General features: G+C 46.7%; 1 protein-coding gene across 1 annotated transcript in view; it reads left to right on the forward strand.

Annotated features, from left to right (window-relative positions):
• LOC112217226 (mast/stem cell growth factor receptor kita-like) overlaps positions 1–20,000 on the forward strand; it is a 64,630-nt gene that overhangs the window by 42,702 nt on the left and 1,928 nt on the right. Inside the window, exons 10-19 of the mRNA XM_042314149.1 lie at positions 1,903–2,009; positions 4,182–4,308; positions 7,143–7,247; positions 8,061–8,171; positions 9,219–9,357; positions 9,575–9,624; positions 10,419–10,525; positions 13,734–13,856; positions 14,356–14,467; positions 19,222–19,321. Coding sequence (XP_042170083.1) covers positions 1,903–2,009; positions 4,182–4,308; positions 7,143–7,247; positions 8,061–8,171; positions 9,219–9,357; positions 9,575–9,624; positions 10,419–10,525; positions 13,734–13,856; positions 14,356–14,467; positions 19,222–19,321 — 1,081 coding nt within the window. The remainder of the gene's footprint in view (positions 1–1,902; positions 2,010–4,181; positions 4,309–7,142; positions 7,248–8,060; positions 8,172–9,218; positions 9,358–9,574; positions 9,625–10,418; positions 10,526–13,733; positions 13,857–14,355; positions 14,468–19,221; positions 19,322–20,000) is intronic.

The raw sequence follows: 20,000 nt of genomic DNA on the forward strand, positions 1-20,000 counted from the left end.
GGCCTGCAGTTCATACCACACCACAATAACACTGCTGTCTCCTCTCTGTGTGGGCGGTGGGTTTGGACTGCAGCTCGTACCACACCACAATAACACTGCTGTCTGCTCTCTGTGTGGACTGCAGCTCATACCACACCACAATAACACTGCTGTCTCCTCTCTGTGTGGACTGCAGCTCGTACCACACCACAATAACACTGCTGTCTCCTCTCTGTGTGGACTGCAGCTCGTACCACACCACAATAACACTGCTGTCTCCTCTCTGTGTGGACTGCAGTTCGTACCACACCACAATAACACTGCTGTCTCCTCTCTGTGTGGACTGCAGCTCGTACCACACCACAATAACACTGCTGTCTCCTCTCTGTGTGGACTGCAGCTCAGTACCACACCACAATAACACTGCTGTCTCCTCTCTGTGTGGACTGCAGCTCATACCACACCACAATAACACTGCTGTCTCCTCTCTGTGTGGACTGCAGTTCATACCACACCACAATAACACTGCTGTCTCCTCTGTGTGGGCGGTGGGTTTGGACTGCAGCTCGTACCACACCACAATAACACTGCTGTCTCCTCTCTGTGTGGACTGCAGCTCGTACCACACCACAATAACACTGCTGTCTCCTCTCTGTGTGGACTGCAGCTCATACCACACCACAATAACACTGCTGTCTCCTCTCTGTGTGGACTGCAGCTCGTACCACACCACAATAACACTGCTGTCTCCTCTCTGTGTGGACTGCAGCTCATACCACACCACAATAACACTGCTGTCTCCTCTCTGTGTGGACTGCAGCTCGTACCACACCACAATAACACTGCTGTCTCCTCTCTGTGTGGACTGCAGCTCGTACCACACCACAATAACACTGCTGTCTCCTCTCTGTGTGGACTGCAGCTCGTACCACACCACAATAACACTGCTGTCTCCTCTCTGTGTGGGCGGTGGGTTTGGACTGCAGCTCGTACCACACCACAATAACACTGCTGTCTCCTCTCTGTGTGGACTGCAGTTCATACCACACCACAATAACACTGCTGTCTCCTCTCTGTGTGGACTGCAGCTCATACCACACCACAATAACACTGCTGTCTCCTCTCTGTGTGGACTGCAGCTCGTACCACACCACAATAACACTGCTGTCTCCTCTCTGTGTGGACTGCAGCTCGTACCACACCACAATAACACTGCTGTCTCCTCTCTGTGTGGACTGCAGCTCATACCACACCACAATAACACTGCTGTCTCCTCTCTGTGTGGACTGCAGCTCGTACCACACCACAATAACACTGCTGTCTCCTCTCTGTGTGGACTGCAGCTCGTACCACACCACAATAACACTGCTGTCTCCTCTCTGTGTGGACTGCAGCTCATACCACACCACAATAACACTGCTGTCTCCTCTCTGTGTGGACTGCAGCTCGTACCACACCACAATAACACTGCTGTCTCCTCTCTGTGTGGACTGCAGCTCGTACCACACCACAATAACACTGCTGTCTCCTCTCTGTGTGGACTGCAGCTCGTACCACACCACAATAACACTGCTGTCTCCTCTCTGTGTGGACTGCAGCTCGTACCACACCACAATAACACTGCTGTCTCCTCTCTGTTTGGACTGCAGCTCGTACCACACCACAATAACACTGCTGTCTCCTCTCTGTTTGGACTGCAGCTCGTACCACACCACAATAACACTGCTGTCTCCTCTCTGTGTGGACTGCAGCTCGTACCACACCACAATAACACACTGCCTATGTTCATCATATAAAAAAAACACAAAGTCTGCAACTCAATATTAGGAAGGTATTCTTAATGTATACTCAGGTTATTATAGTGTGTGTGTGTGTGTGTGTGTGTGTGTGTGTGTGTGTGTGTGTGTGTGTGTGTCCATACAGAGCGCACCGTGCCCCATAAGCTCTTCACCCCCCTGCTGACTGGTGTGGTTGTTACAGCTGTGATACTGAGCATCACACTGGTGGTTCTCCTCTACAAATACCTTCAGGTACTGTACCCTGTTATAGACTGACTGGCTGACTGATTGGCTGGCTGGCTGGCTGGCTGACTGACTGGCTGATTGGCTGACTGATTGGCTGATTGGCTGACTGGCTGATTGGCTGACTGACTGGCTGGCTGACTGGCTGGCTGACTGGCTGGCTGACTGGCTGGCTGACTGGCTGGCTGACTGGCTGGCTGACTGGCTGACTGGTGTGGTTGTTACAGCTGTGATACTGAGCATCACACTGGTGGTTCTCCTCTACAAATACCTTCAGGTACTGTACCTTGTTATAGACTGGCTGACTGATTGGTTGATTGGCTGACTGACTGATTGGCTGACTGGCTGATTGGCTGACTGGCTGGCTGACTGACTGGCTGATTGGCTGATTGGCTGACTGACTGATTGGCTGACTGACTGACTGACTGGCTGGCTGGCTGGCTGGCTGCTGACTGACTGGTGTGGTTGTTACAGCTGTTATACTGAGCATCACACTGGTGGTTCTCCTCTACAAATACCTTCAGGTACTGTACCCTGTTATAGACTGACTGACTGACTGACTGACTGACTGACTGGACTGACTGGCTGACTGGCTGGCTGGCTGGCTGGTGTGGTTGTTACAGCTGTGATACTGAGCATCACACTGGTGGTTCTCCTCTACAAATACCTTCAGGTACTGTACCCTGTTCAAGACTGACTGGCTGGCTGGCTGACTGACTGACTGACTGACTGACTGACTGACTGACTGGCTGGCTGACTGACTGGCTGGCTGACTGACTGGCTGACTGGCTGGCTGACTGGTGTGGTTGTTACAGCTGTGATACTGAGCATCACACTGGTGGTTCTCCTCTACAAATACCTTCAGGTACTGTACCCTGTTATAGACTGACTGACTGGCTGACTGGTTGACCGGCTGGCTGGCTGGCTGGCTGACTGGCTGACTGGTGTGTTTGTTACAGCTGTGATACTGAGCATCACACTGGTGGTTCTCCTCTACAAATACCTTCAGGTACTGTGCCCTGTTATAGACTGACTGACTGACTGGCTGACTGGCTGGCTGACTGACTGGCTGGCTGACTGGCTGGCTGACTGACTGGCTGACTGGCTGGCTGGCTGGCTGACTGGCTGACTGGTGTGTTTGTTACAGCTGTGATACTGAGCATCACACTGGTGGTTCTCCTCTACAAATACCTTCAGGTACTGTACCCTGTTATAGACTGACTGACTGGCTGACTGGCTGACTGACTGACTGGTGTGGTTGTTACAGCTGTTATACTGAGCATCACACTGGTGGTTCTCCTCCACAAATACCTTCAGGTACTGTACCCTGTTATAGACTGACTGACTGGCTGACTGGCTGACTGACTGGCTGACTGACTGGCTGACTGGCTGACTGACTGGCTGACTGGTGTGGTTGTTACAGCTGTGATACTGAGCATCACACTGGTGGTTCTCCCCTACAAATACCTTCAGGTACTGTACCCTGTTATAGACTGACTGACTGGCTGACTGGCTGGCTGGCTGGCTGGCTGACTGACTGGTGTGGTTGTTACAGCTGTGATACTGAGCATCACACTGGTGGTTCTCCTCTACAAATACCTTCAGGTACTGTACCCTGTTATAGATTGGCTGACTGGCTGGCTGACTGGCTGACTGGCTGACTGATTGGCTGACTGGCTGACTGATTGGCTGACTGACTGACTGGCTGACTGGCTGGCTGATTGATTGATTGGCTGGCTGGCTGACTGACTGGCTGACTGATTGGCTGACTGACTGGCTGACTGATTGGCTGACTGACTGGCTGGCTGATTGATTGGCTGGCTGGCTGATTGGCTGACTGACTGACCAACAAGCCCGTTTGTTTGGTTACCGCGGCAACTACTGTAGCGATCTAGTCAACATTCTAGCTACTTCAGTTCATGTTGAAAACATTTCTAACCTGCAAATTGAACATTTTTTTTTCATGCCAAATGTGTTAAATTATAGCCATGGTCTAAAAGGGTTTATAATCAACTCGGGTTTCTATGCGTTCTCTGGAAAATAATGTAACTCTGTGGAAGGTCCGTTCCGGTAGCGCGTCGGAGGTTCATTATTTTTCTAAAGAAGACGTATATCCCCTTTGTTGATTATGACATCATCACGTTATTCAACGTATCGATCATTGACCTCCGACCCCAACAGAAGCCCAAGTTCCAGATTCAGTGGAAGGTGATTGACAGTATCCACGGCAACAACTACATCTACGTCGACCCCACCCAGCTGCCCTACGACGCCAAGTGGGAATTTCCCAGACAGAAACTACGCTTTGGTACGACACACATACATACACACACATACACCGGTGTTGGGGTAGTTACAATTTAATTACATTTTTTAAATAGTATATTACCTACATTACATAGGCCTATACACCAACACAACACCTTTACTACATACCTCTACTACATACCTCTATTACATACCTCTACTACATACCTCTACTACATACCTCTTACATATCTCTACTACATATCTCTACTACATAACTCTATTACATATCTCTACTACATACCTCTACTACATACCTCTACTACATACCTCTACTACATACCTCTACTACATACCTCTACTACATATCTCTACTACATACCTCTACTACATACCTCTATTACATATCTCTACTACATACCTCTATTACATACCTCTACTAGATACCTCTACAACATACCTCTATTACATACCTCTACTGCATACCTCTACTACATACCTCTATTACATACCTCTACTGCATACCTCTACTACATACCTCTATTACATATCTCTACTATATACCTCTATTACATACCTCTACTAGATACCTCTACTACATACCTCTATTACATACCTCTACTGCATACCTCTACTGCATACCTCTATTACATACCTCTATTACATACCTCTATTACATACCTCTACTACATACCTCAATTACATATCTCTACTATATACCTCTATTACATACCTCTACTAGATACCTCTACAACATACCTCTATTACATACCTCTACTGCATACCTCTACTACATACCTCTATTACATACCTCTACTGCATACCTCTACTACATACCTCTATTACATATCTCTACTATATACCTCTATTACATACCTCTACTAGATACCTCTACTACATACCTCTATTACATACCTCTACTGCATACCTCTATTACATACCTCTATTACATACCTCTATTACATACCTCTACTACATACCTCTACTACATACCTCAATTACATATCTCTACTATATACCTCTATTACATACCTCTACTAGATACCTCTACTACATACCTCTACTACATACCTCTACTGCATACCTCTACTGCATACCTCTATTACATACCTCTACTACATACCTCTACTACATATCTCTACTACATACCTCTACTACATACCTCTATTACATATCTCTACTACATACCTCTACTACATACCTCTACTACATACCTCTACTACATACCTCTACTACATACCTCTACTACATACCTCTACTACATACCTCTACTACATACCTCTATTGCATACCTCTACTGCATACCTCTACTGCATACCTCTACTGCATACCTCTATTGCATACCTCTACTACATACCTCTACTACATACCTCTACTGCATACCTCTACTACATACCTCTATTACATACCTCTACTACATACCTCTACTACATACTTACAGGCCTCTGGGGGGGTTTTCGCTACGAGCCTTGGTTGTTTGGGTGAGGTAGTCCTTCAGTCATCTTCAGTTGCTCGGGCCTCTGGGAGGGTTTTCGCTACGAGCCTTGGTTGTTTGGGTGAGGTAGGCTTTCAGTCATCTTCAGTGCTCGGGCCTCTGGGGGGGTTTTCGCTACGAGCCTTGGTTGTTTGGGTGAGGTAGTCCTTCAGTCATCTTCATCTATATTCTCTGGTCATGTCGTCCAATCAGATCAACATAATGAGAGTTACTTCCTCTCTGAGAAACCTAGCCTCTTCTCTCTTTTATCCTCTTCTGTCATGTTTCATCTCCCTCACTGAAGCTGTTAGTACTAGTATGTGTAAACAGGAACTTGGTGAGAGGATGAAAAACATTTGAATCGGGTGGGGGTTGGGCTGGGGGTGGAGGTGGAGGTGGGGGGTTGGGCTGGGGCGGGGGGTGGGGACTGGGGTGGAGGTGGGGGCTGGGGTGGAGGTGGGGGGCTGGAGGTGGGGCTGGGGGTGGGGGTGGGGGTGGGGGTGGAGGTGGGGGGTGGGGTGGGGGTGAGGGTGGGGTGGGGGTGGAGGTGGGGGTGGGGGTGGGGGTGGAGGTGGGGTGGGGTGGGGTGGAGGTGGGGTGGGGGTGGGGGTGGGGTGGGGGGTGGGGGGGGGTGGAGGGGGGGTGGAGGTGAGGGTGGGGTGGAGGTGAGGGTGGAGGTGGAGGGTGGGGGTGGGGTGGAGGTGAGGGTGGAGGTGGAGGTGGGGTGGAGGTGGAGGTGAGGGTGGAGGTGGAGGTGAGGGTGGAGGTGGAGGTGAGGGTGGAGGTGGAGGTGAGGGTGGAGGTGGAGGTGAGGGTGGAGGTGGGGGTGTATATATTGATATCAACAGCTGTAATAGAAAGGGAATGATAACTAAAGTAACGACAACTTATCTTTGATCAGTAACTAATATAATTACTCCAATGACTAGTTACCGCAAAAACATGATATTATTCCTGTATAACCCCCAACACTGACGCACTCACTACAAGTCCTCCAGCTGTCCACCGTCTCACAAGATCAACATGTCAAAACCAGACAGTGGTTACTTCTCATCATGTAGTTTCAGTCTGACTCAGACCCGGCCTGCAAGCCCACTCTCACAACAGCCAGGGATTAACCACAAAGACTAATAGACTCAGACCCAGCCTGCAAGCCCACTCTCACAACAGCCAGGACTTAAACCACAAAGACTAATATAGACTCAGACCCAGCCTGCAAGCCCACTCTCACAACAGCCAGGACTTAAACCACAAAGACGAATATAGACTCAGACCCAGCCTGCAAGCCCACTCTCACAACAGCCAGGACTTAAACCACAAAGACTAATATAGACTCAGACCCAGCCTGCAAGCCCACTCTCACATCAGCCGTAGTGTCAGGGAGATTTTAAACCAGCTGAAATGTGTGTGTGTCTGTTTAGGTAAGACCCTGGGTTCAGGGGCCTTCGGTAAGGTGGTGAGAGCTACAGCCTATGGACTCTGTTCTGCTGACTCCGTCATGACTGTCGCTGTCAAGATGCTCAAACGTGAGTAGCTATGTGTGTGTGTGTGTGTGAGAGACAGAGAGAGAGACAGAGAGAGAGACAGAGAGAGAGACAGAGAGACAGAGACAGAGAGAGAGAGAGTTCAGGAGAGAGTAAGGAGGTGAGAGAGAGCCAGAGAGATGGACTCTGTTCTGAGACTCAGAGAGAGAGAGACAGTCATGACTGTCGCTGTCAAGATGCTCAAACAGAGACAGAGAGAGTGAGTAGCTAGACCCAGTGAGTGAGTGTGAGAGAGTGAGAGAGAGACAGAGAGAGAGAGACAGACAGAGAGAGAGACAGAGAGAGAGACAGAGAGAGACCCAGAGGAGACAGAGAGAGAGACAGAGAGAGAGACAGAGAGAGAGACAGAGAGAGAGAGAGACAGAGAGACAGAGACCCAGAGGGAGAGAGATGAGAGAGAGAGAGAGACAGAGAGAGAGAGAGAGACAGAGAGAGAGAGAGAGAGACAGAGGGAGACAGAGAGAGAGAGAGAGAGAGAGAGAGAGAGAGAGACAGAGAGAGACAGAGAGAGAGAGAGAGAGAGAGAGAGAGAGAGAGAGAGACAGAGAGAGAGACAGAGAGAGAGAGACAGAGAGAGACAGAGAGAGAGAGAGAGAGAGACAGAGAGAGAGAGAGACAGAGAGAGAGAGAGAGAGGGAGAGAGACAGACAGAGACAGAGAGAGAGAGAGAGAGAGACAGAGAGAGAGAGAGAGAGAGAGAGAGACAGAGAGAGAGAGAGAGAGAGTCCTTTGCATCTTTTTCTTCTTCGTATTTAAAGCGATGACGATGTCATTGTAACGATGATGTCACCGCAGCGAGCGCCCACTCCACCGAGAAGGAGGCTCTGATGTCGGAGCTGAAGGTTCTCAGTTACCTTGGCAACCACGTCAACATCGTCAACCTGCTGGGAGCTTGCACTGTGGGAGGTGAGAGGTCATCGACTCTATGGTAAAAGTCAGAGGGTCCACAGTAGTCATACTAACTGGTTCTCCCAAGATATGCTAAAACATCTCTATACTTTCCAGTTGAGCATTAAGTAAGAGATTTCCATTAAGGGATGTTTTACCAGATCCAGATGAACAAATCCAGATTAAGGGGTGTTTTACCAGATCCAGATTAAGGGATGTTTTACCAGATCCAGATGAACAAATCCAGATTAAGGGATGTTTTACCAGATCCAGATTAAGGGGTGTTTTGCCAGATCCAGATTAAGGGATGTTTTACCAGATCCAGATGAACAAATCCAGATTAAGGGATGTTTTACCAGATCCAGATGAACAGATCCAGATTAAGGGATGTTTTACCAGATCCAGATTAAGGGGTGTTTTGCCAGATCCAGATTAAGGGGTGTTTTACCAGATCCAGGGATGTTTTACCAAATCCAGATTAACAGATCCAGATTAAGGGATGTTTTACCAGATCCAGATTAACAGATCCAGATTAAGGGGTGTTTTACCAGATCCAGATTAAGGGATGTTTTACCAGATCCAGATTAACAGATCCAGATTAAGGGATGTTTTACCAGATCCAGATTAAGGGATGTTTTACCAGATCCTGGACTCGTTGGAAAGCACATTCAATGAACAGAGTTTCTGAATTTAGTCCACATAGAACCTACATTTAGGCATCTACTCACTTAATTTGCTTCGTAAGCAATAATCAATTTGAGCTTTCTTTATAAACTTCAAAGTTTATATATATATATATTTTAACCTTTATTTAACTAGGCAAGTCAGTTAATTATGAACAGATTCTTATTTTCAATGACGGCCTAGGAACAGTGGGTTAACTGCCTGTTCAGGGGCAGAACGACATATTTGTACATTGTCAGCTCAGGGATTTGAACTTGTAACCTTTCGTTTACTAGTCCAACGCTCTAACCACTAGGCTACCCTGGCAGAAGGAGTCGTATGACAGTTTGTGGTCCCGTCCTGCTGTGTGAACTCTCACCCAGATCATTTATTTCCTGTCAGGGCCGACGCTGGTGATCACAGAGTACTGTTGCTATGGAGATCTGCTCAACTTTCTGCGAAGGAAGAGAGAGACGTTCTTCAGCGCCCAGGCTGCTGATGGGTACTACCGCAACATCAACAACCCCCGAGAACCACAGAGGTGTGTGTGTGTGTTGTGTGTGTGTGTCTGTGTCTGGTGTGTGTGTGTCTGTGTCTGTGTGTGTGTGTGTGTGTCTCTGTGTGGTGTGTGTGTGTGTGTCTCTGTGTGGTGTGTGTGTGTGTGTGTTGTACTTTACTCATTATAATATGTCTGTTTCATTTTTCTCTCTCTCTGTGTGTGTGTGTGTGTGTGTGTGTGTGTGTGTGTGTGTGTGTAGAGATGGGAACGGTAGCAGTTACATGCCTATGCGTCCGTCCTCCCAGTCAGGTAAAACTACATTTCCCACCATGCACCATAATCCTGTATAAATCCATAGTGTAGTCCTCTCACATGATTCCCTTTAATCAAAGACTCATGTGGATTCATCCAAAAACATTTCATATTTAATATTAACATTTAACATGAATATATCGCTGACAATATGGGTTAAATATCTTTCTTTCTCCCTTCTCTCTCCCTCTTTCTGTCCTACCCTCTCTGCTACCCTCTCCCTCTTTTTCTCCTACCCTCTCCCTCTTTCTCTCCTAACCTCTCTCCTACCCTCTCTTCTACCCTCTCCCTCTTTCTCTCCTCCCCTCTCCCTCTTTCTCTCCTACCCTCTCTTCTACCCTCTCCCTCTTTCTGTCCTACCCTCTCTCCTACCCTCTCCCTCTTTCTCTCCTACCCTCTCCCTCTTTCTCTCCTACCCTCTCTTCTCCTCTCTCCCCTCCCCTCTCCCCTTTCTCTTTCTCTTTCTCTCCTCCCCTCTCCCTCTCTCTCCCCCTCCCTCTCTCCTACCCTCTCCCTCTTTCTTTCCCTCTCTCTCCTCTCTCTCCCTCTCTCCCTCTTTCTCTCCTCCCCTCTCCCTCTCCCCTCCCTCTCTCATACCCTCTCCCTCTTTCTTACCCTCTCTCTCTCTCTCTCTCTCCCTCTCTCCCTCTTTCTCTCCTCCCCTTTTCCTCTCTCCCCTCTCCCTCTCTCTCTTCCTCTCTCCCCTCTCCCTCTCTCTCTCTCTCCCCTCTTCCCCCTCTTCCTCTCTCTCCCTCTCTCCCCCTCTCCCCCTCTCTCTCCTCTCTCTCTAGATGATAAGGGGTGTCTGAGTATAGATGAGTTGTCTGTGGACACAGAGGATCTACTGAGCTTCTCCTACCAGGTGGCTAAGGGCATGGAGTACATCACCTCTAAGAATGTAAGGTTCTGAGGAACACACACACACACACACACACACACACACGTATAACTTTAGACCGTCCCCTCGCCCATACCCGGACGCGAACCAGAGACCCTCTGCACACATCGACAACAGCCACCCTCGAAGCGTCGTTAACCATCGCTTCACAAAAGCCGCGGCCCTTGTAGAGCAAAGGGGAACAACTACTTCAAGGTCTCAGAGCGAGTGACGTCACCGATTGAAACGCTATTAGCGCGCACCACCGCTAACTAGCTAGCCATTTCACATCGGTTACACTAACACGCTAGCATGCTAACACACTAGCATGCTAACACTCTAGCATGCTAACACACTAGCATGCTAACACTCTAGCATGCTAACACGCTCTCCCTTGTCATTGGTAATGGTGAGCCCATGTTAGCATGTTAGCATGTTTTGTTGTAGCTTCTGTAAGCGTCTCACTCATCACCTTTTAATTAAGCTCGGAGAATAGACCCTTTCAGACAGATGTTTTAAATCCTTAAACCCAGACTTGGACCAAACACACCATCTCCACTGAATAGCAGGCAGGGGAAGCAAAATGGTGGTTTCTTTGCACCGCTCGTAGTTAGACACTGATTATTTCCAAACCACTCATTGTTGAATTTGCGATTTTACGTCCAATGACTGATCAGTACCAATCTGTTTTATCAACAATTTCTCTTCATACGACAAGGATTGAAAAGGATTTGCTTGTAGATTGATTCATGATGCTTGTTTAGTTGCTAGCTTAGATTTTGAAAGTAACATGATAAGTCCAATCAAAGCTACAGTCGATATAATGTGATTTGACGTCATTTTATCTGTGGCCAATGACCTTGAGCCTTCTTGGACGGGCACTTCTAATGTAAATCTATGGCAGCACTCAAAGGGGAATTTAACTGCCTAGCTCTCCCTGTAGATTCTGCGGTGACTTAGTGTCCACATGAGTGACAGACCACTGAGCCAATCAAATCAAATCAAAATCAAATCAAATTTTATTTGTCACATACACATGGTTAGCAGATGTTAATGCGAGTGTAGCAAAATGCTTGTGCTTCTAGTTCCGACAATGCAGTAATAACGAACAAGTAATCTAACTAACAATTCCAAAAAACTACTGTCTTATACACAGTGTAAGGGGATAAAGAATATATACATAAGGATATATGAATGAGTGATGGTACAGAGCAGCATAGGCAAGATACAGTAGATGATATCGAGTACAGTATATACATATGAGATGAGTATGTAAACCAAGTGGCATAGTTAAAGTGGCTAGTGATACATGTATTACATAAGGATGCAGTCGATGATATAGAGTACAGTATCTACGTATGCATATGAGATGAATAATGTAGGGTAAGTAACATTATATAAGGTAGCATTGTTTAAAGTGGCTAGTGATATATTTACATCATTTCCCATCAATTCCCATGATTAAAGTGGCTGGAGTAGAGTCAGTGTCATTGACAGTGTGTTGGCAGTATTTTCCTGACACCACACTCCGAGGGCCCTCACCTCCTCCCTGTAGGCCGTCTCGTCGTTGTTGGTAATCAAGCCTACCACTGTTGTGTCGTCCGCAAACTTGATGATTGAGTTGGAGGCGTGCGTGGCCACGCAGTCGTGGGTGAACAGGGAGTACAGGAGAGGGCTCAGAACGCACCCTTGTGGGGCCCCAGTGTTGAGGATCAGCGGGGAGGAGATGTTGTTGCCTACCCTCACCACCTGGGGGCGGCCCGTCAGGAAGTCCAGTACCCAGTTGCACAGGGCGGGGTCGAGACCCAGGGTCTCGAGCTTGATGACGAGCTTGGAGGGTACTATGGTGTTGAATGCCGAGCTGTAGTCGATGAACAGCATTCTCACATAGGTATTCCTCTTGTCCAGATGGGTTAGGGCAGTGTGCAGTGTGGTTGAGATTGCATCGTCTGTGGACCTATTTGGGCGGTAAGCAAATTGGAGTGGGTCTAGGGTGTCAGGTAGGGTGGAGGTGATATGGTCCTTGACTAGTCTCTCAAAGCACTTCATGATGACGGATGTGAGTGCTACGGGGCGGTAGTCGTTTAGCTCAGTTACCTTAGCTTTCTTGGGAACAGGAACAATGGCAACTAGAGCGCAACTAGAGAAGATTACCAACCCCCATACGTTCTGTATTTTTGTTGGCTGCCCCTCCACCACAGAAAGCACTGAGCTGGTATGCAAACACCTGCATTTTGGAGCTGCCTTACCCAAGAAAACAGTAGCGGTGCCTGAGTCAAATCACTGGGGAAACCAGCACCAAAAGCCATATAACAACCTGTGTGTTGAGATTATTACCTTGTTTGCTCTACAACCTGTTTAGTTCATATGCCTTGACACAGTGATATATAGGCCTAAGGGGACGAGTCAAATCACTGGGGAAACCAGCAGCCAAATCCAAGCTGGCTTCCTTTGACACTGTTTATTGGTGCGCCAGGACCAATCACAGTTTAGCTCAACGCTGATTGGCTATTATTTTAGACTTTTCCTTTTTTATCAAAGGGGAGGCCAAATGCTCGCTGGCTTCCGTTGCTTTCAATGCTACTGGCGGCAACATTGTCATACTCTTTTTGACCACACAGCATCAGATAGATTGCCAACACATAGAGAGACAGAGGGGGCGCTGTTTCTCTCACTCAGACGCTTTCTCCTGTGAGATACAATTCAGCCTCTGGAGAGTTGAAGGATAAAATATGAAATACAGAGAGATGAAAAATATATTATTTTATACGTTTTAGTTCTTATTTTTATTTTGGCTTCTGTCAAGAAAGAGACCATGTTTGTATACGGCTTTATTAACTCAAGGATTTATTTATTTATTTTATTTTTTTTACGTTGTTTGCAAACTGATATGTGACATGGAATTAATGCCAAAATAAAATGCTAAACAGGCAACTTGTGATTTGTTTTATGTTGTGTTGTGCTTCACAAGTGGGGCTCTGCCCTGAATGACAGGTCTCCACTGAGTTAGAGATGTTTTGTAGCTTAACAAGTGGGGCTCTGCCCTGAATGACAGGTCTCCACTGAGTTAGAGACAGTTGTAGTTGCTGCTGTCTGTGTTTCTGTCTTCTATGTAGTTATTTCTGTATATGGTTGATTACTTTAAATGTGTGTGTGTGTGCCTGTGTGTGTGTCTGTGTGTGTGCCTGTCTGTGTGTGTGTGTGCCTGTGTGTGTGTGTGTGTGTGTAGTGTATCCACAGAGACCTAGCAGCCAGGAACATTCTGCTGACTCAGGGTAGAGTAGCCAAGATCTGTGACTTCGGACTGGCCCGAGACATCACCACCGACTCTAACTACGTCCTCAGAGGCAATGTAGTGTGAGTGTGTGTGTGTGTGTGTGTGTGTGTGTGTGTGTGTGTGTATTTTTGTTATAGAAAGAGTGTGAAATACAAGAAGGTTGCTCAGGTTTTACCATCAAAGAACAACAAGTAAAAACCCAAGCATTGTAACACAACGGAATCTCAGAGGGACCGTTGGCCATTTTACATGTTTAGACGTGTTTCCTTATGTTGATAGTCGTCTCTGGACAATGACGGTCAAGGCAAAGGAAACATCCAAATAAGTAAAACCACTGAACTATCTTTTAAAATGAATAGCCACTTCCTGTTTTACCCCGATGATGCGTTTCCTGTGGGTGTTGTCTCCCCCTGATGATGCGTTTCCCGTGGGTGTTGTCTCCCCCTGATGATGCGTTTCCCGTGGGTGTTGTCTCCCCCTGATGATGCGTTTACCGTGGGTGTTGTCTCCCCCTGATGATGCGTTTACCGTGGGTGTTGTCTCCCCCTGATGATGCGTTTCCTGTGTGTTCCAGGCCCGTCTCCCAGTGAAGTGGATGTCTCCAGAGAGTATCTTTGACGGTGTTTACACCTTGGAGAGTGATGTCTGGTCATACGGTATCCTGCTCTGGGAAATATTCTCTTTAGGTAATGTACAGTACATAACTATAGATCACCTTGGAGACTGATGTCTGGTCACATGGTAACTATAGTCACCTTGGAAACTGATATCTGGTCACATAGTAACTATAGTCACCTTGGAAACTGATGTCTGGTCATATGGTAACTATAGTCACCTTGGAGACTGATGTCTGGTCACATGGTATCTATAGTCACCTTGGAGACTGATGTCTGGTCACATGGTAACTATAGTCACCTTGGAGACTGATGTCTGGTCACATGGTAACTATAGTCACCTTGGAGACTGATGTCTGGTCACATGGTAACTATAGTCACCTTGGAGACTGATGTCTGGTCACATGGTATCTATAGTCACCTTGGAGACTGTCTGGTCACATGGTAACTATAGTCACCTAGGACACTGATGTCTGGTCACATGGTAACTATAGTCACCTTGGAGACTGATGTCTGGTCACATGGTAACTATAGTCATCTTGGAGACTGTCTGGTCACATGGTAACTATAGTCACCTTGGAGACTGATGTCTGGTCACATGGTATCTATAGTCACCTAGGAAAGTGATGTCTGGTCACATGGTATCTATAGTCCCCTTGGAGGCTGTCTGGTCACATGGTAACTATAGTCACCTTGGAAACTGATATCTGGTCACATAGTAACTATAGTCACCTTGGAGACTGATGTCTGGTCACATGGTAACTATAGTCACCTTGGAGACTGATGTCTGGTCACATGGTAACTATAGTCACCTTGGAAACTGATGTCTGGTCACATGGTAACTATAGTCACCTTGGAGACTGATGTCTGGTCACATGGTATCTATAGTCACCTAGGAAACTGATGTCTGGTCACATGGTATCTATAGTCACCTTGGAGACTGATGTCTGGTCACATGGTATCTATAGTAACCTTGGAGAGTGATGTCTGGTCACATGGTATCTATAGTCACCTTGGAGACTGATGTCTGGTCACATGGTATCTATAGTCACCTTGGAGACTGATGTCTGGTCACATGGTATCTATAGTCACCTAGGAAACTGATGTCTGGTCACATGGTAACTATAGTCACCTTGGAGACTGATGTCTGGTCACATGGTATCTATAGTAACCTTGGAGAGTGATGTCTGGTCACATGGTATCTATAGTCACATGGTAACTATAGTCACCTTGGAGACTGATGTCTGGTCACATGGTATCTATAGTAACCTTGGAGACTGATGTCTGGTCACATGGTAACTATAGTCACCTTGGAGACTGATGTCTGGTCACATGGTATCTATAGTAACCTTGGAGAGTGATGTCTGGTCACATGGTATCTATAGTCACCTTGGAGAGTGATGTCTGGTCACATGGTAACTATAGTAACCTTGGAGAGTGATGCCTGGTCACATGGTAACTATAGTAACCTTGGAGAGTTGTTGTTTTCACCTTTTCTGGTCTCCGTTATTTACTTAACAAATAAGGAATACTCAAAATGTGCATATATAAAATGAAGATTGTGAGCGGACCAAGTAATTGGGCGTCACTCTAAAGCGGGAATGTGGAATAAACGAGTCCGGAGTAGGTTTTCTTGATTGAACACAGTTCTCTATTGAGGGCATTTGGTCAACACAAACACTCCAACATAATCAATAAATCTTCCAAGGAAAAACATACATCTTCTTCTCCAGATGGAACAGGAACACAATAGGATTATCTTTAAACTACAACACAAGTCACGGGATTGTCACCGTCTTAGTGGTTCTTCCTGGATAGCTCCTCTCTCTCGGTGGCCATTCTTAGTGGTTCTTCATGGATAGCTCCTCTCTCTCGGTGGCCATTCTTAGTGGTTCTTCCTGGATAGCTCCTCTCTCTCGGTGGCCATTCTTAGTGGTTCTTCCTGGATAGCTCCTCTCTCTCGGTGGCCATTCTTAGTGGTTCTTCATGGATAGCTCCTCTCTCTCGGTGGCCATTCTTAGTGGTTCTTCCTGGATAGTTCTTCCTCCTCTCTCTCGGTGGCCATTCTTAGTGGTTCTTCCTGGATAGCTCCTCTCTCTCGGTGGCCATTCTTAGTGGTTCTTCCTGGATAGCTCCTCTCTCTCGGTGGCCATTCTTAGTGGTTCTTCCTGGATAGCTCCTCTCTCTCGGTGGCCATTCTTAGTGGTTCTTCCTGGATAGCTCCTCTCTCTCGGTGGCCATCTTCCAGAGATAGTTTTCCCCTCCACTCTCTGCTGGTTCCATTCTCTCTCTTATAGGGGAAGGAGAGTATGTCATTAGTACCGTCAGCTGTGCTTAATTGCCTCTGGTTACCTTGTCTCCCATGCCTTGTTGGGCTACTATCCGTGAGCCCAGCCTCCCCTCTGGTTACCTTGTCTCCCATGCCTTGTTGGGCTACTATCCGTGAGCCCAGCCTCCCCTCTGGTTACCTTGTTGGGCTGCTATCCGTGAGCCCAGCCTGCCCTCTGGTTACCTTGTCTCCCATGCCTTGTTGGGCTACTATCCGTGAGCCCAGCCTGCCCTCTAGTGGTCCTTCCACAATATATTTTAATTAGAAGACAGCTGTTGACAGAAGTCAAAGATCAACATACAACTGATGTCTCTCCTGAGTTGTGAACAAAATAAAGACAGGATCTTCTATAGATCAAACCTCATGGTGTCAAACCCTGCATGTGCAGTTTAAAGACCCAGTTATTCTAAACACAAGGTTTCTGAGAACCTGTCTCAGCGGGATGTAAATCTGCCCTGGTTTCAGAGAAAAACAGACACTGTCTCTCTGTGTCTCGCTGTCATCCACAATCCCCTTTTTCTCACCTCTTCTCAGAGACGCGGGGCTGTGGGTTTTGGTAGAGAGCTTGTCTCTCTCTCTGTCTCGCTGTCATCCACAGTCCCTTTTTCTCACCTCTTCTCAGAGACGCGGGGCTGTGGGTTTTGGTAGAGAGCTTGTCTCTCTCTGTGTCTCGCTGTCATCCACAGTCCCCTTTTCTCACCTCTTCTCAGAGACGCGGGGCTGCGGGTTTTGGTAGAGAGCTTGTCTCTCTCTGTGTCTCGCTGTCATCCACAGTCCCCTTTTCTCACCTCTTCTCAGAGACGCGGGGCTGTGGGTTTTGTGGGTTTTGTCATCCACAGTCCCCTTTTCTCACCTCTTCTCAGAGACGCGGGGCTGTGGGTTTTGGTAGAGAGCTTGTCTCTCTCTCTCTGTCTCGCTGTCATCCACAGTCCCCTTTTCTCACCTCTTCTCAGAGACGCGGGGCTGTGGGTTTTGGTAGAGAGCTTGACACAGACAGAGGCCTCAGTATTCAGCTATACAGTGAGAATAAGTATAATGACACGTAAAGCTAATTATTAATAACAACATAATCAATGGTGGGGGTCTTTAGAAGACCCTCAAAATCACCTTTAACCCTTCAGAGTGATGACTGGTCACATGGTAACTATAGTAACCCTTCAGAGTGATGACTGGTCACATGGTAACTATAGTAACCCTTCAGAGTGATGACTGGTCACATGGTAACTATAGTAACCCTTCAGAGTGATGACTGGTCACATGGTAACTATAGTAACCCTTCAGAGTGATGACTGGTCACATGGTAACTATAGTAACCCTTCAGAGTGATGACTGGTCACATGGTAACTATAGTAACCCTTCAGAGTGATGTCTGGTCACATGGTAACTATAGTAACCCTTCAGAGTGATGACTGGTCACATGGTAACTATAGTAACCCTTCAGAGTGATGTCTGGTCACATGGTAACTATAGTAACCCTTCAGAGTGATGACTGGTCACATGGTAACTATAGTAACCCTTCAGAGTGATGACTGGTCACATGGTAACTATAGTAACCCTTCAGAGTGATGACTGGTCACATGGTAACTATAGTAACCCTTCAGAGTGATGACTGGTCACATGGTAACTATAGTAACCCTTCAGAGTGATGTCTGGTCACATGGTAACTATAGTAAACCCTTCAGAGTGATGACTGGTCACATGGTAACTATAGTAACCCTTCATAGTGATGTCTGGTCACATGATAACTATAGTAACCCTTCAGAGTGATGACTGGTCACATGGTAACTATAGTAACCCTTCAGAGTGATGACTTGTCACATGGTAACTATAGTAACCCTTCAGAGTGATGACTGGTCACATGGTAACTATAGTAACCCTTCAGAGTGATGTCTGGTCACATGGTAACTATAGTAACCCTTCAGAGTGATGACTGGTCACATGGTAACTATAGTAACCCTTCAGAGTGATGACTGGTCACATGGTAACTATAGTAACCCTTCAGAGTGATGTCTGGTCACATGGTAACTATAGTAACCCTTCAGAGTGATGTCTGGTCACATGGTAACTATAGTAACCCTTCAGAGTGATGACTGGTCACATGGTAACTATAGTAACCCTTCAGAGTGATGACTGGTCACATGGTAACTATAGTAACCCTTCAGAGTGATGACTGGTCACATGGTAACTATAGTAACCCTTCAGAGTGATGTCTGGTCACATGGTAACTATAGTAACCCTTCAGAGTGATGACTGGTCACATGGTAACTATAGTAACCCTTCAGAGTGATGACTAGTCACATGGTAACTATAGTAACCCTTCAGAATGATGACTGGTCACATGGTAACTATAGTAACCTTGGATACAGTCTATGTACTCACACACACAAAGGCACACAAAAACACATGTTTGGGGAATTTACTAACTGTGTGTGTGTGTGTGTGTGTGTGTGTGTGTGTGTCTGTCTCTGTGTGTGTGTTTGTGTGTGTGTGTGTGTAGGCAGCAGTCCATACCCCGGTATGCAGGTGGGTTCAGCATTCTACAGGATGATCCAGGAAGGACACAGAATGAACAGACCTGATGTGGCTCCCAGAGAAATGTAAGGAGTGTGTGTGTGTGATTTTGAAAAATGTACTTACTATGACTCAGACACAGTATGTGGTTGTCCCACCTAGCGATCTTAAGATGAAGACACATTAGGGAGTCATTTAGCAGACTCTCTTATCCAGAGAGACTGACAGTAGTGAGTCATTTAGCAGACTCTCTGATCCAGAGAGACTGACAGTAGGGAGTCATTTAACAGACTCTCTGATCCAGAGATACTGACAGTAGGGAGTCATTTAGCAGACTCTTATCTCTTAAGAGAGTCTGCTAAATGACTCACTACTGTCAGTCTCTCTGGATAAGAGAGTCTGCTAAATGACTCACTACTGTCAGTCTCTCTTGATAAGAGAGTCTGTTAAATGACTCACTACTGTCAGTCTCTCTGGATAAGAGTCTGCTAAATGACTCCCTACTGTAAGTCTCTTGATAAGAGAGTCTGCTAAATGACTCACTACTGTCAGTCTCTCTGGATAAGAGAGTCTGCTAAATGACTCACTACTGTCAGTCTCTCTTGATAAGAGAGTCTGTTAAATGACTCACTACTGTCAGTCTCTCTGGATAAGAGTCTGCTAAATGACTCCCTACTGTAAGTCTCTCTTGATAAGAGAGTCTGTTAAATGACTCACTACTGTCAGTCTCTCTGGATAAGAGAGTCTGCTAAATGACTCCCTACT

This window comes from Oncorhynchus tshawytscha, unplaced genomic scaffold (genome assembly GCF_018296145.1).
Source record: "Oncorhynchus tshawytscha isolate Ot180627B unplaced genomic scaffold, Otsh_v2.0 Un_contig_2685_pilon_pilon, whole genome shotgun sequence".
Taxonomy (NCBI): domain Eukaryota; kingdom Metazoa; phylum Chordata; class Actinopteri; order Salmoniformes; family Salmonidae; genus Oncorhynchus; species Oncorhynchus tshawytscha.